The sequence below is a fragment of the Pteropus alecto genome, unplaced genomic scaffold (assembly GCF_000325575.1).
Source record: "Pteropus alecto unplaced genomic scaffold, ASM32557v1 scaffold25, whole genome shotgun sequence".
Classification (NCBI taxonomy): Eukaryota; Metazoa; Chordata; class Mammalia; order Chiroptera; family Pteropodidae; genus Pteropus; species Pteropus alecto.
This window is the reverse complement of record NW_006441955.1, coordinates 17161614-17173757: the sequence shown is the minus strand read 5'-3', so window position 1 is coordinate 17173757 and position 12144 is coordinate 17161614. Positions and strand designations below refer to the sequence as shown.

Sequence of the window (12144 nt, the reverse complement as noted above, 5' to 3'; positions counted from 1 at the left end):
AATGGATTCTGGTTTTATGAAGAAGAATCTCAAATGCATTTCATGATCATACTGTTGGACTTTGACAGGAACCACATGGACCTGTCTTTGACTTGAGAGTATTAAGCAGGAATCCAAAAGGTGGAGCTCCTGCCTTTCAGGGAATTACCACATTAAGCAATGGCTGGACTTCCTGGGATGGATGTTGGAATGATCATTTTAATGGATAATAGTTATTGAATACTGACCTGTGCTATGGCACCTCATGTACATAAACTATTTTGGTTGTTTTTGCTATGTGACTACTGGTAAACTGCTTAATTTCTCTGGGTACCACTTCTTCCATCTATAAGTGATCTCTTAAAGTCTTTTGGAACCATGGAATTCTTTCTTCCTGTTGCAAGGAAGGGGCAGAAGAGCACCTCCTGTCATACAGTGGAAGCCCAAAGGGTAATTCTGTCACAGGTAAGGAGTTTCAAGACACTAGTGAGAATTTGCCCAGCTCCAGCACTTTCAGGCACGTAAGATGGCCAGAGCTGTGGCCAACCCTGCAGAGGCAAGATGACTGCCTGCCACCTATTGGGCCAGATGTTTGAGTTGCAGCCAGGTGTTAGGCAGCTTCCCTTAGGACTTTGCCTGCACAACAGTCACCTTCCTAGGCTTGAAACCTTGCAATAGCACTTGATCAGTTCCCCATCAGTTTATTTTTTCATCAAAGACAACTAGAACTGCAATTCACAGAAAGTTCAGAAGCTAGTTCTCAACAGGAGGTCATGTCCCCTGAATATTTTGCTAAGTAGTGTTTGGAAATGTTCATGGTTGTTTTAGAATGTCACTGTGACTGGGACGTGCCACTCGCGTTTAGTGGCCAGATTATGGGGACGCTAAATGTCCTGCGATGAGCAAAACAGCTCTTTGTAGTAAGAACTGTCCTGCCCCAAATGCCAAGAGAGCCCCTGTTGAAAAACACTCTTCAAGCAGTTGAGTGGGCAGATTCTTTCGGGACCCTCTTCTGATCATAAACACAAAAGTCACACAATTTAGCAGTTCTATGATGGTGACATGATCAGCTGTGATTTCACAGCAGCCCATGAGCCCTTGTCAGCTGGCCGTGCCCTTGCTCTTACGTGGTGCTGTGACCTTATGCATTTGGAAGGGGGCGCTTCCATGTTGGGTTCTCTGATCATTTTCCTTCTGTACTCTCTTTCACTTTCATGTCTTCATCGGCCGCCAGACCACACAACGTTTTCTAGGAATTATGGCACATTTGCCAAGATTTTGAAGCTCCTTGAAAAGAGCTAGTTTAGAATATTACGAGGAAACCTAGAAAAATAAACTCTCAAGGGGATACACTGTATTTTCAAATTCTCTGGGTCTCTGATGACATTTCTTCTTCTCTCCCAGCCTTTCAAGCCTTTTCCTTTTTTGTGGAAAGTTTTTATTTTTAAAATGGTTTGGACTCCTTCCCCTACTCCTTGCTTGTAAGGTCCAGATCCAAAAATTCAGATCTCTTGCTATAAAGAATGAATCCCAGGTGTGTTGTGCTTCTTGCCTTCGCAGATGGATTCTGGAAGAAGAAAAAGCTCATTTCCAGGAACTTGGAATGCAGTTTCTGATACAGCAGAGGCCAAAGAGGATGAGGAAAGAGAAAGAACCATTGAGAAGTGTAGTTTCACTTGGGAGGTGGAGAGAGATGCTAAGAAGTGTCACGAGAGAGAGGGTAGGAAGGAAATGGAAGCAGAGAGCATAGACTTTTGTGTCTCCCTTTTGGTCAAGGAATGAACAAAGAGAAACAAAGCAAATGGCAGATTCAAAGAGAGGGTCGGCTTCCAAAGAGCATTTTTTCTCATGTTTTTCTGTTTCTCTTTTATTGTGTAGGTCGAAAAGTGACCCTTAGAAGTGAACCACTGAGCAGCTCAGTACCTAGCTCTGTGCTAGGCTGGTAAGATGGAGTGATGTGAAGTCCAAAGGAGTGACAGAGACATAGACCTTGCTCTCAGGATGCCAATTTCCTGGTCTGGGAGACAATACTTATTTGGCTGCCTTCTGAAACGGGGGATATGACGAGACAGCTCCAACCTGGACTATTTTCATGTTTTCAGTAGCTGATTCGTGCAATAGGGATGTGGAGCTCTGGCTTCCTTCTTGTTGGTTGATTTACCATAGCTGCAGTGGTGGTATAAGCATGTTCACATCAATCATTTTATATACACATAGATATATGTACACATAAATTTATGTGTGTATATATTCATATGTATATACACACATTTATTATATATATATAGGTCTATATGTAATCATTTTATGTGTATGTATGTGTACACACATATACAAATATACATATAATTTTGTTTTATTTAGCAAAGATATTTTAGACCTCTTTCTCTCAAGGACCATTCACATTTTCTACTCTGCTCTTGTTGCCTTTTCATTGAAGTTCTTATTTTTACCTGTTTTCATAACCAATTTGTGAATCATTCTGAACGTCCTCCCAGGCTGAAGCAAACTGCAGCAGGCAGATGTTAACTCTTAGTTTAGAGTGAAGGGGTACGACATCGATGCCCTATACACACGACAGACTGTCCCAACCCCCTCAGTCACTAATTCACGTGGGAAAAAAAGGTTGGAGCTGGTTATGAAGTCAGACGATTCTCGATAATAGCTTTCATTTTTCTGTTCTTTCTACTGTAGAATTCTTGTCAGAAGGTTTTGGGAAAAGAAACGGAATTCCTGACTGAATGTCTATGACACAGAGAACAGGAGACACTCTAATTGCCAAATGGTTCTTTTCTATTTCTATTCACATTATATGTCTCCTTTCTGACACACTCATTCTGCTGGAAGCCACAGTAGCAACCCCGGGTTCATATCTTGGTAGCTTAGCTACCATACTGTGTCAGTTTTACTTCCGAAGGCTTCTAAGGTCTCCTGCTGCTTGTCTCACAGGAAAGGTGGCTTTGGCTTTTGTTGCCTCAATACCTGTTTGGTTTGAGTCAGGAGGCTTTGACAGTGTTTGCCTTTTATTGAGGTCTTTCCCCTGGTTGCATGTCAAATGACTCACGCATGGCCAGACTGGCTTCTCCTTGATGTCTGTGAGCAATGGTGGAGTTAGTCTTATGACCGGGGCTGGACTTAGACTCTGAAGTGGATCTCGACAGCTTTTTCCCGTTTCTTAATGAAGATGGGAAACGGATGGCAGGCCATCACCAGCCTGGCACCTCCTGCTCTACTATTTGTAGTCAGGCACTTTCTGCTACTGCCATTCTCAGAGCTGCTGTCCTACTAGTGACCCAATCTTTTCTTGTTCAGGCAATAAAAATCATATTTTCTGAGTCTTAAAATTACTATGACACCACTCTTACTTCAGTCACCTTCTTGAGAGGGCCTTCCTGCTTCCTAAGGTATTAGTTTGGTAGGGCCGCTATAACAAATAACGACAGAAAGGGAAGCTTAAACAACAGAAGTTTATTTTTTCACAATTCTGGAGGCTAGAGTTCCAGTCCAAGATCAAGGTGTCAGCAGGGTTGGTTTCTTCTAAGGCTTCTCTCTTTGGCTTGTAGACCACCATCGTCTCCCTGTGTCTTCACATGGTCTTTTCTCTGTTTGTCTTTATCCTAATCTCCTTTTCTTATAGACACTGGTCATATTGGATTAGGGCCCCTCCCAATACCTCGTTTTAACTTAATTACCCATCTCCAAATATAATCACATTCCGCAGTATTGGGAATTAAGACTTCTACAAATGATTTTTTTTTTTTTTTTTTTTTTTTTTGGGGTGGGGGTTTTTTTTTTTTTTTTTTTTTTTTTTTTTTGGTGGTAGGAGGGTATACAATTCACTCCACAACACTAAGATTTTACTCAAAACTTCTAGATTTATTGTGTCCTCCCTCTTCGCAGTTGCCTGGCATTGAGTATCTGTAGGTACTATGGAGGTGGGGTGGGAAATGGCTCATCTTAAGCCTGGTATAAACCACCTTAATAGTTGAAAGGGTTTGAGAGATGGCTGGACTCAAGATTTCTGAACCCTGTCCCACCAAGGCCACTTTGGCTTGTTCCCTGGAAGGGATCACCAAAGCCCAGACTTCTGAGGCATACCTGTTTTCTAGCTGAGGGTTTGGCCCTAAACCCCAGTGGGGAACACCAGTACTGGTGCAATGGGCTGGACCTAGCTATGTGGAGTGCAGCAGGGAGGGGCTAGACTAGCCTATACCAGACAAGTTTTGAGTGCTAAAGTATTTTAATGAGTGCTAAAGTATTTATATTCTTTGCTAAGTATTTATATTCTTTAGAAAAGAAAAAAGAATTTTAAAACCTACCATCTACTATTTTATTAACACTCAAAATGTAGGAAGGATGTAATCTTAAACAACAGTCATTTGCATGGAAATAATTTAGCTTTACAAATATCACACTCTTTGTTGATTTTCTCATTCTGCCGTGAACCAGGGACTTTGTTACAGGGAGTTAATATTTGAGCTTAGCTTTGAAGGTGAACAGGAAGAAGGTCAGTGTGGGACTAGAAAAAAATTCACAGAAAAGGATGAAGTCAAGAATGTTATGGAAAGAACATAAGCTTTGGAGGTAGACACAGATGGTTTGGAATGCTGGTTCCAATATATATTTTGTATAACCTTGAGAAACAAACATAAACTCACGGTGTGGCACCTCTGTAGCTTCCATATCTGGGTAATGGGGTGTTAATCTGCTTTAGTGGTTTTGAGGACAAAATAATAAGGTAGCCCTTATTAATATTAGAAGACCACGTGCTGGTCTCTCCCAAATTCTGCAATCTTAGAATTATCTTCACAGTTTTCTTTCTTTTTACTAAAGTTGTCTCAGATACACAAATGATGGTCATTAAAATGCTGCCAGTCTTTAGAAGCTGTGCTTACGTAGCTATATGAAGTGTATGTAGCTTTCTGGGTTCCCAGTATGCATTCCAGGCAGTTAGAATCAGAATCAAGTAGCAGCTACGGACCTGTGGCCGTAATACCATAAATATGGACCCATTGATAGTCCTTTGAGATTAAATCCAATGCCAGAGATTGACCTCATTCTGCAATGGTTAGAAAGAAACAAGCCTGCGTCTTATTGTTAATGAGCTGAGATAAATTGACGTTATAACCAGAGAGGCTTAATGCAAGCTGAAAAATTTTTTTCGTTTTCCTTTCTTAACATACCATTTTTCCTTTTATTCTTCCCCTCCCATCTAAGTAAGAAATGTATCACATTTTTGGAAGGGTGTTTTGGGGTTTTTTTTTTTGTCTTGGATGAGAAGAGACTTTGAGTATGTTTGTTCCCAGAGCAGCAGGAGCTGAGAGAGGGAGAATAACAAATGGAGCAAGACCTTGGCAGGAATAGAAGTCAAGGGAATTTGGAGACAAATGGAGGGATCCCCATTCCTGCCACGTTACTGCCATTTTCCCACATTCATTCCCTAAGGGGAAAAAGTTGGCCTTCCAGCTATAGTAGAACCACACATGAATCATAGATTTTGCTAGCCAGAGTCCCGCAGATCCAGGTCCTCATCCCAGCTCGGCTGCGAGGAAGCTGGATCATATTAGAGAAATTAATTGCCTCTCTGAGCCTCAGTGTCTTCACATCTTCACAAAATACAGGGCATGCTAAGACCCTAATAGTGCATACAGGAAATACTCATATATAACAGCTCTCCTTACTACCAATGCACTGATATTGTATGTTAAATTCTCTTTCATCAGATAGAAAATCAAAATTAATATGCTGAATAATTCATCCAAATTATTGTATGTATATATTTATGACTGTAATGCATTGCATATGGATTTATACTTTGCTGGCAGTCTCATTTGAACATTTACAAAGAGCCAATGTAGCCTGAAAGTCGAGAGCCTGGATGCTGGATCCTCATTGCTCTCATGTGAATCCCACATTATTCTTTACAAGCTTGGGTCTTGGGCACATTGTTTAGGCTCTCTGTGCCTCAGATCCTTGATTAACAGAATGGGAATGATGATAATAGCACCTCTGTCAAAGGGCTGGGATGAGGATTGAATGTATTAATATTTGTAAAGTGCTTAGAATAGTGTCAGGCACATGATAAGCACTATAGTGTAGATATCCGTTAGAACGAAGAAGCCAAATTCATTTTGGCTGTTTCTTCAAATGATCTATAAGATCATACACATTTTCTAGGACCTGCTAATTGGAATTACAGTTTAAGCTTAAAGAATTAGCATCTTTGGTTCAAAACCTGAATAAAATTACATTCTAGTGTCAATTCTTAAGAAGTCTTCAATGAAAGGGATTCCTTAGGTAAGCACTCAGAGGTGCTAATGGGTTTACTAGGGTGGTCAGTTCTTGGAAATTTTGGTGACTCTCAAACGGGCACATCTTGAAACTGGCTTTGAACTTTTGATGGCTCACCCAGGTATGCAAATCCAGAACTAACTTTGACCAAGCACCCTGCAAGGCCAATGTGTGGAATAATCAAAACAGTGGCATTGTGGACAAAATCCTGGGGGCAGCAGAAAATTCAGAACACATTTCTGGTACTTTTTCATTGGAGAGAAAACCCCTAATTGTTCCTAAATGCGTTATATGTAGAACCTACCAAATCTGTTGGTAATAGGCAGGCCTTGTTTGCCTTCAGGTGGCATAGCCACCTTGTAAATTGTTCACAGCAAGTGTGTACGTGCCTGCCCTCCTATGGCCGGAGAGGAGTTGTGCTGGCCTAGCCCACAGCAGGAGCCTTCCTGCCTCAGCCTAGTTCCTGGTTCTGTCATGTGTCTTCTCCACCACCTGAGGCAGTCAGTCACCTTACTTCCCTCCCAGTTTCCTCATCTATAAAGTTGGCATGATCAGAGTGCCGCCTTGGAAGGCTCTTGTGAGGATTAAATATAATCAAAGATAAAGCATCGAGAATAGCGTCAGGCACCAAGTAAGGTCTCATTAAGTGTTAGTAATTACTACAAATTATATAAACAGTAAGCTGACTCATCTCTCATTACTATCTCTTGTCTGAGAGACAAAAATGGATGAAATTATTGCAGAGCACAAGTGAAAAAGTTGAGACTGAACCCTAGGTGCTTGTGCCCTGGTTTTCTCTATAAGCTCAGAATGTGAAAGAGGGCTGCTGGCATTGAGTGGTTGTCACTCAGATGAACCCCAGCTTTCTTCTCCTTCCTCCTTGAATATGTCTAACACCAAAAACTCTGTTTCAGGTGATCTGGGTGTCCACAGTGGGGAAGAACTCCAGCTCACCACCACTATCACTCATGTGGATGGACCCACCGAGATCTACAAGTTGACCCGCAAGGAGGCCCAGGAGTAGGTGGCTGCAGCACCTGGCTGGGACTGTCCCCCCACATCCCAGCCCCTCTAACTAGAGTGGGGAGCATGCCAGAGAGAGAGAGCTACGGTGTAAATGAGTGCTCCTGTCCCTTAGCTGTGGTTCCTTGGACCAGCGGCATGGACTTTGTCAGTGTGCCTTCTGACCACAGCTCTTGGAGGAAGATTCCTGCAGCCACCAATACATTGTGTATAATAGCAAAACCTCTGGTGTGACACATCTTCTGTGATCATTGTTAATTAGTGACATAGTAACATCTGTAGCAGGTGGTTAGTAAACCTCATGTGTTGGGGGTATACTCCTTGGGGGATCATTTGGGCCAGATGGGGTCTATATGGAGTGGAATATTTAACTCTTTTTCCTGTTTTAGATTCTAGGATAGATGTTAACATCCTTTGCAGTTCAAGATAGGCTGGTGTCATAGTCTTTTCATTCCTAGTTCATGACCACTTTTTTCCCCCTATTTATATCACCAAGTAGCCTATTGAGTTAATATTTAAGTTTCAATAGATATGCGTCCCTATTTTTTATGGCATAATATAAAATAACTGAATTTCATGAGAGGGTCTATTACACCAGGGGCATTTCAGCTTTGAAACCAAATCTGTATATCCAATACTAACCAGTCCGTTGGATGTGGGTTTTAAAAATGTTTGCTAAACTACCCAAGTAGGATTTATTGTATTAAATGGCCTTTGGGTCTGAAAAACTTTTTTAACCTCTTGCTTAAATTGTTTTTTCTTTTTATAAGATGCTTCAAACGGCCTCTGAAAGTGTAGATTCGCTCATTTAAATAAACTTGTATGTATATGCATATATGTATATGCAAACATCATCCTCCTGCTCAACCAGTAGACATGCACCCAGATTCTTTTCCATGTTGAGTTATGTGGGGTGGGGAGTGGGTGAGGGAAATGGCTTAATGATAAATTATAATATTTTGCCATCAAATTGAAGTGTTGGGGGCAGTATCTATTTCTGGAAATAGGGTAGTATATTCTGAACTGGATAGTTTACCTCCTTAGACTGGCGTTTGTGGCAACAAGGATGGGGCAGGGGAGTTACATGGTTTAGAAGCAGATTACTACACCCCCCTCAGTTTATTCCCACTTCCACAAATAGCCTGTTTGATTGTATTTTAACTGCCAGTAGAGAGGAAAAATGGTATAGCAGAGAAAAAAGAACACTGGATCTGAGGTTAGAAAGTAATTTTCTGTCAAAAGTCTATCATTTACTAGTGTGAACTTGTTGAAGCCACCTGACCTGGCTGGTCCCTCACCTACAAACTGGCATTCATAAACTTTAACTGCTTCACAGGGTTGCCATGCCAATTAAATCAGTTAATGTATGTGGAAATGAATTTTAAACTCTAAAGCCATGCAAATGTGTTCTTCCTGGACTCTAAAAACAATTTTATGAGCATCCTGTTTTTCAGACACTGACCGATGCCTGGAAGGCCTGGGTCACAGTCTGTTTAATTCACCCACTCAGCACCCCCCATCCTTTCTTTTCTTGGAATTTGGGTAAAAGCATGGTAAGCAAGGCCAGAAGGAAATACTTTGATTTTGTCTGTTCTCTCAGGCCTTTTCCTATCCTGGTGAACCTCTAATGGTATATGAACCAATTCATTAAGTACTGAGTTCCGATCAACCGCTGTGGTGCCAGGAATTAAAAGTAGCTTATGCCTCACAGTCTGAAAGGGAAGATGAACTTAAAATGTGGCAAATGATCTCATGTCCCAGATGATGAAGGGAGAGGTTCTCCTAAAGATGGGGAAAAGACCTGAGACAGGTCTAAAAGAGGAAATAAGACTTCACCAGGGCCAAAGGGCGAAGGGAACAGAAGTATAAAAATCAGGAAGTGAAGAACAAAGAATGTTTGCATAGGGTTGGTCATCAGGCTTGGCTGGCACATAGAAGGAATAGAAATAGCAGAATATAAGTCCCCTGTACCTGAGAGCCAGAATGAGAAGGTAGAAGCTGTAAGACTCAGCTAAGGGTTTTAGACGGAAGTGTTAAGCTCCGAATTACCACTGGATTGTGGAGAGGCTAGATAAGCCCAACAAAGAGATCACAAAAGCCGGAACCAGGGCAATAGTAGACGATGTGATGATGGGACTTGTTTTGGAGATAAAACTGATGCGGTTTCACCATTCCGAATGTGGGTCTCAAGTAAAAGCAGAGTCAAATTTCGAGATCTTGATGAGTGAGGGAATGATAGGGGCCCTGGAGAATTAGAGATTCCTGGAGAAGTGTGGGTAGTTCTATTTCTTACTACTTATTTCTATAAGTAGTAAAAGCCAATGCTAACAAGCTTAGCCAAAAGAGGGACTTTACTAGAATTTTTCTAGAGTATCTCCATGAATCCATAGGACAGTAGAATTAACCAGAAAGATTGGGAACGGGGACAGTTTTAAGGTACCTCAGCTCCAGGAACTCATGGATCTTTCTACAACCAGTCCAAGTCTTGTCTCTCTCACTTCAAAACTAGGAGAGAGTCCATGAGTGGTTCAACCTCAGGCAGGTGCCTGTCCCTGTGCCAATCAACTGTGATCAGGAAGTCAAGTTGAGTGGCTGCTAGCACTTTACCCTTGTGGATTGGGGTAGGTTTCCAAAGAATGGAGAATCTGTTTTGATCTGAGCAAATAATCGGAAAAAAAATCTACCACAATAGGCAAGATGACAGGTTTTGGATTTGCCTGGGCTGGGTTTTAAAAGCCATCTTCTGGAGGAATTGACAAGCTAACAATTAGAAATGAGAAGTTGAGCAGACCACTCAGAGCGGGAGGTTTGGCAACCGTTATCGTTGAGAATGAGAAGTACAGCTGGGCAGAGCATCAAAGCATCAGAAACCAAGGGTGACCACATTCAACAGCCGAGAGGAAGAAAATGAGGTAGATTACTCAGAAAAAATGTGAGGTATATGCCAAAGAAAGAATCAAATTCATGGAGGAAAAAATGTTAACTATCTTGAGAGATTCAGAAGCATTTAAAGATTGAATATAAAGCCAGCAAGATTTGGTGGTTTGAATGCTAAGACCTTTTCGAGTGGCAAGGGCAGCAGTTAGAGAGAGGTGGAGCAGTCAGTGGGTGGTAGTGATGGGAAGGAAGGAGGTAGAGTGCTGGCTCCGGGAGGAACCAGAGTAGAGGGAAGTCTTGCATTTTTGTCTGTGGAGAGAACAGTGCAGATTTGTAAACTTGAAGAGTGACAGCCAGCCAAGAAGTCAACAAGATGATGAGTAACATAAGCCCCAAGGAAAATACTCCAAGGAAGTTCAGAGATTTAGGATCAAGAAGACCAGTTGTGTTAGTTTTGAAAGTATAAAGGGACACTTTCATTCTGAGATGAGAGAGAAATAACATGGATATTGGAGGAGAAATTTGAGGTCAAAAGTAGAGAGATTGTAGCCTGTCCCTCTGTATTCTGTCTTCTCCACAAACGTGAAATGAGTGTTGGAGTTCTAAAGAGAAGTTCTCAGTTTCAAGAATGCAGGTTTAACATAGCCATTTTTAATCAATGGAAAGTTCAAGAAACTTCAAGAGGTGAGAAACAGTATTTATTAAGGATTATTAACCTAGACAAAAATATTAATTATTGGCCATGTATACCAGTTTTATAAATCATCCTAAATTTTTTCATGTAGCTTTGAGGACTATTATAGAAGAGATGTGTAAAATTTCCTAATTATCTGCTTTTTAAAAATAAGAAAATTCAGGAATATATTCAACAAGTAAAATACAATTGCTATTTCAAAGAGAAAACAAAAATCAGTTTATGTTGGTCAACCTATTGGGTGTGCACTAGGTGTTATTCCTTCATTTTCCCCTATAGGGGAAGAAAATGACCATAATGAGATAAGTGATTCTCCTATGACCTCCAGGTAGTTTTAACTGTTTCTCAGAACTGAAATAAAGCACTCCAATGATTCCAATGCCTGAGTCCTCCGGCCCAACTCAGAGCTAGTGGAGCCCTGGCAGGTACTTTTGAGAAAGTTGAAGGAAATTCAGAGGAGAGAATGGTTTGGGGTCTCATCCTCATCTTGGCAATTCTAGGAACTATTTTGTCAACTCTTTCAAATCAATCAGGCTTTGAGAGGCTGACTGGTCACATTGGGGAATCTCAATAAACTACAATTGCCATGCAGTCTTTTACAAAGCAGCATACACGTATCTTGTGGTTCCATCATCCCAGAAGGTCCTCCTATTTTTAGTTCACCAGAAGGTAACCGCAGAGGCTAAAAGAGGAACCTAGAAGAGGAACCTGGAAGAATGAGATAACATCTTAGCTGTGATGGAGCCTGAGGGATGATCCCTGCACCTCCAAAGAAAATACAGCTCCCTAAAGAGTGCAGAGCCCTGTGTGGGAATTCAACAGGGTGTGAGCACATGGACACACCTCGGCTCATTCCAATCTCTGCCTGACTTCTGTGGAAACATAAATTCTTCGGGACCCCCTTCTTTTTTTTTGATTCAAGCAGACTGCTCCATTTGCTGACATTCGTCATCAGGATACGTTAGTGCTGCTGATATGGCTTAACTTGCCAGGCCGAGTTGTCTGACTTTTGTGAATCTATACCTTTGTCCCCTGTATTTCAAGGTCCTTTCATCCAATGGTGCTACTGGAACCATTCTGGCGTCTGCAAGCCTGCTGTTGCCCATCGCATTTTGATATATGACTTATTTCGTTGTATAGGAGCATCGTGGTTTCTGAGACCACTTCAGCAGCACCTTTTCTCCTGACAACAGAGGGGTCTTCTCGGCACTCCTTGAACTCAGTGTCCAGGGCTTCCTGACTCTCTGACGACACACTTAGCTTCGGTTATTGATTCAGTA

General features: G+C 41.6%; 1 protein-coding gene across 2 annotated transcripts in view; it reads left to right on the top strand.

The window, feature by feature from the left end:
- The window catches only part of WLS (wntless Wnt ligand secretion mediator), a 93313-nt gene extending 85153 nt beyond the window's left edge, over nt 1–8160 (top strand). The window contains exons 12-13 of one of the 2 annotated variants that reach the window (XM_006919309.3): nt 1858–1921; nt 7185–8160. In XM_006919309.3, the coding sequence (XP_006919371.1) occupies nt 1858–1921; nt 7185–7188 (68 nt within the window). In that variant the 3' untranslated portion in view covers nt 7189–8160. The remainder of the gene's footprint in view (nt 1–1857; nt 1922–7184) is intronic. The other variant, XM_006919308.3, reaches the window with a different exon arrangement.
- The last annotated feature ends 3984 nt before the right edge of the window (nt 8161–12144 follow it).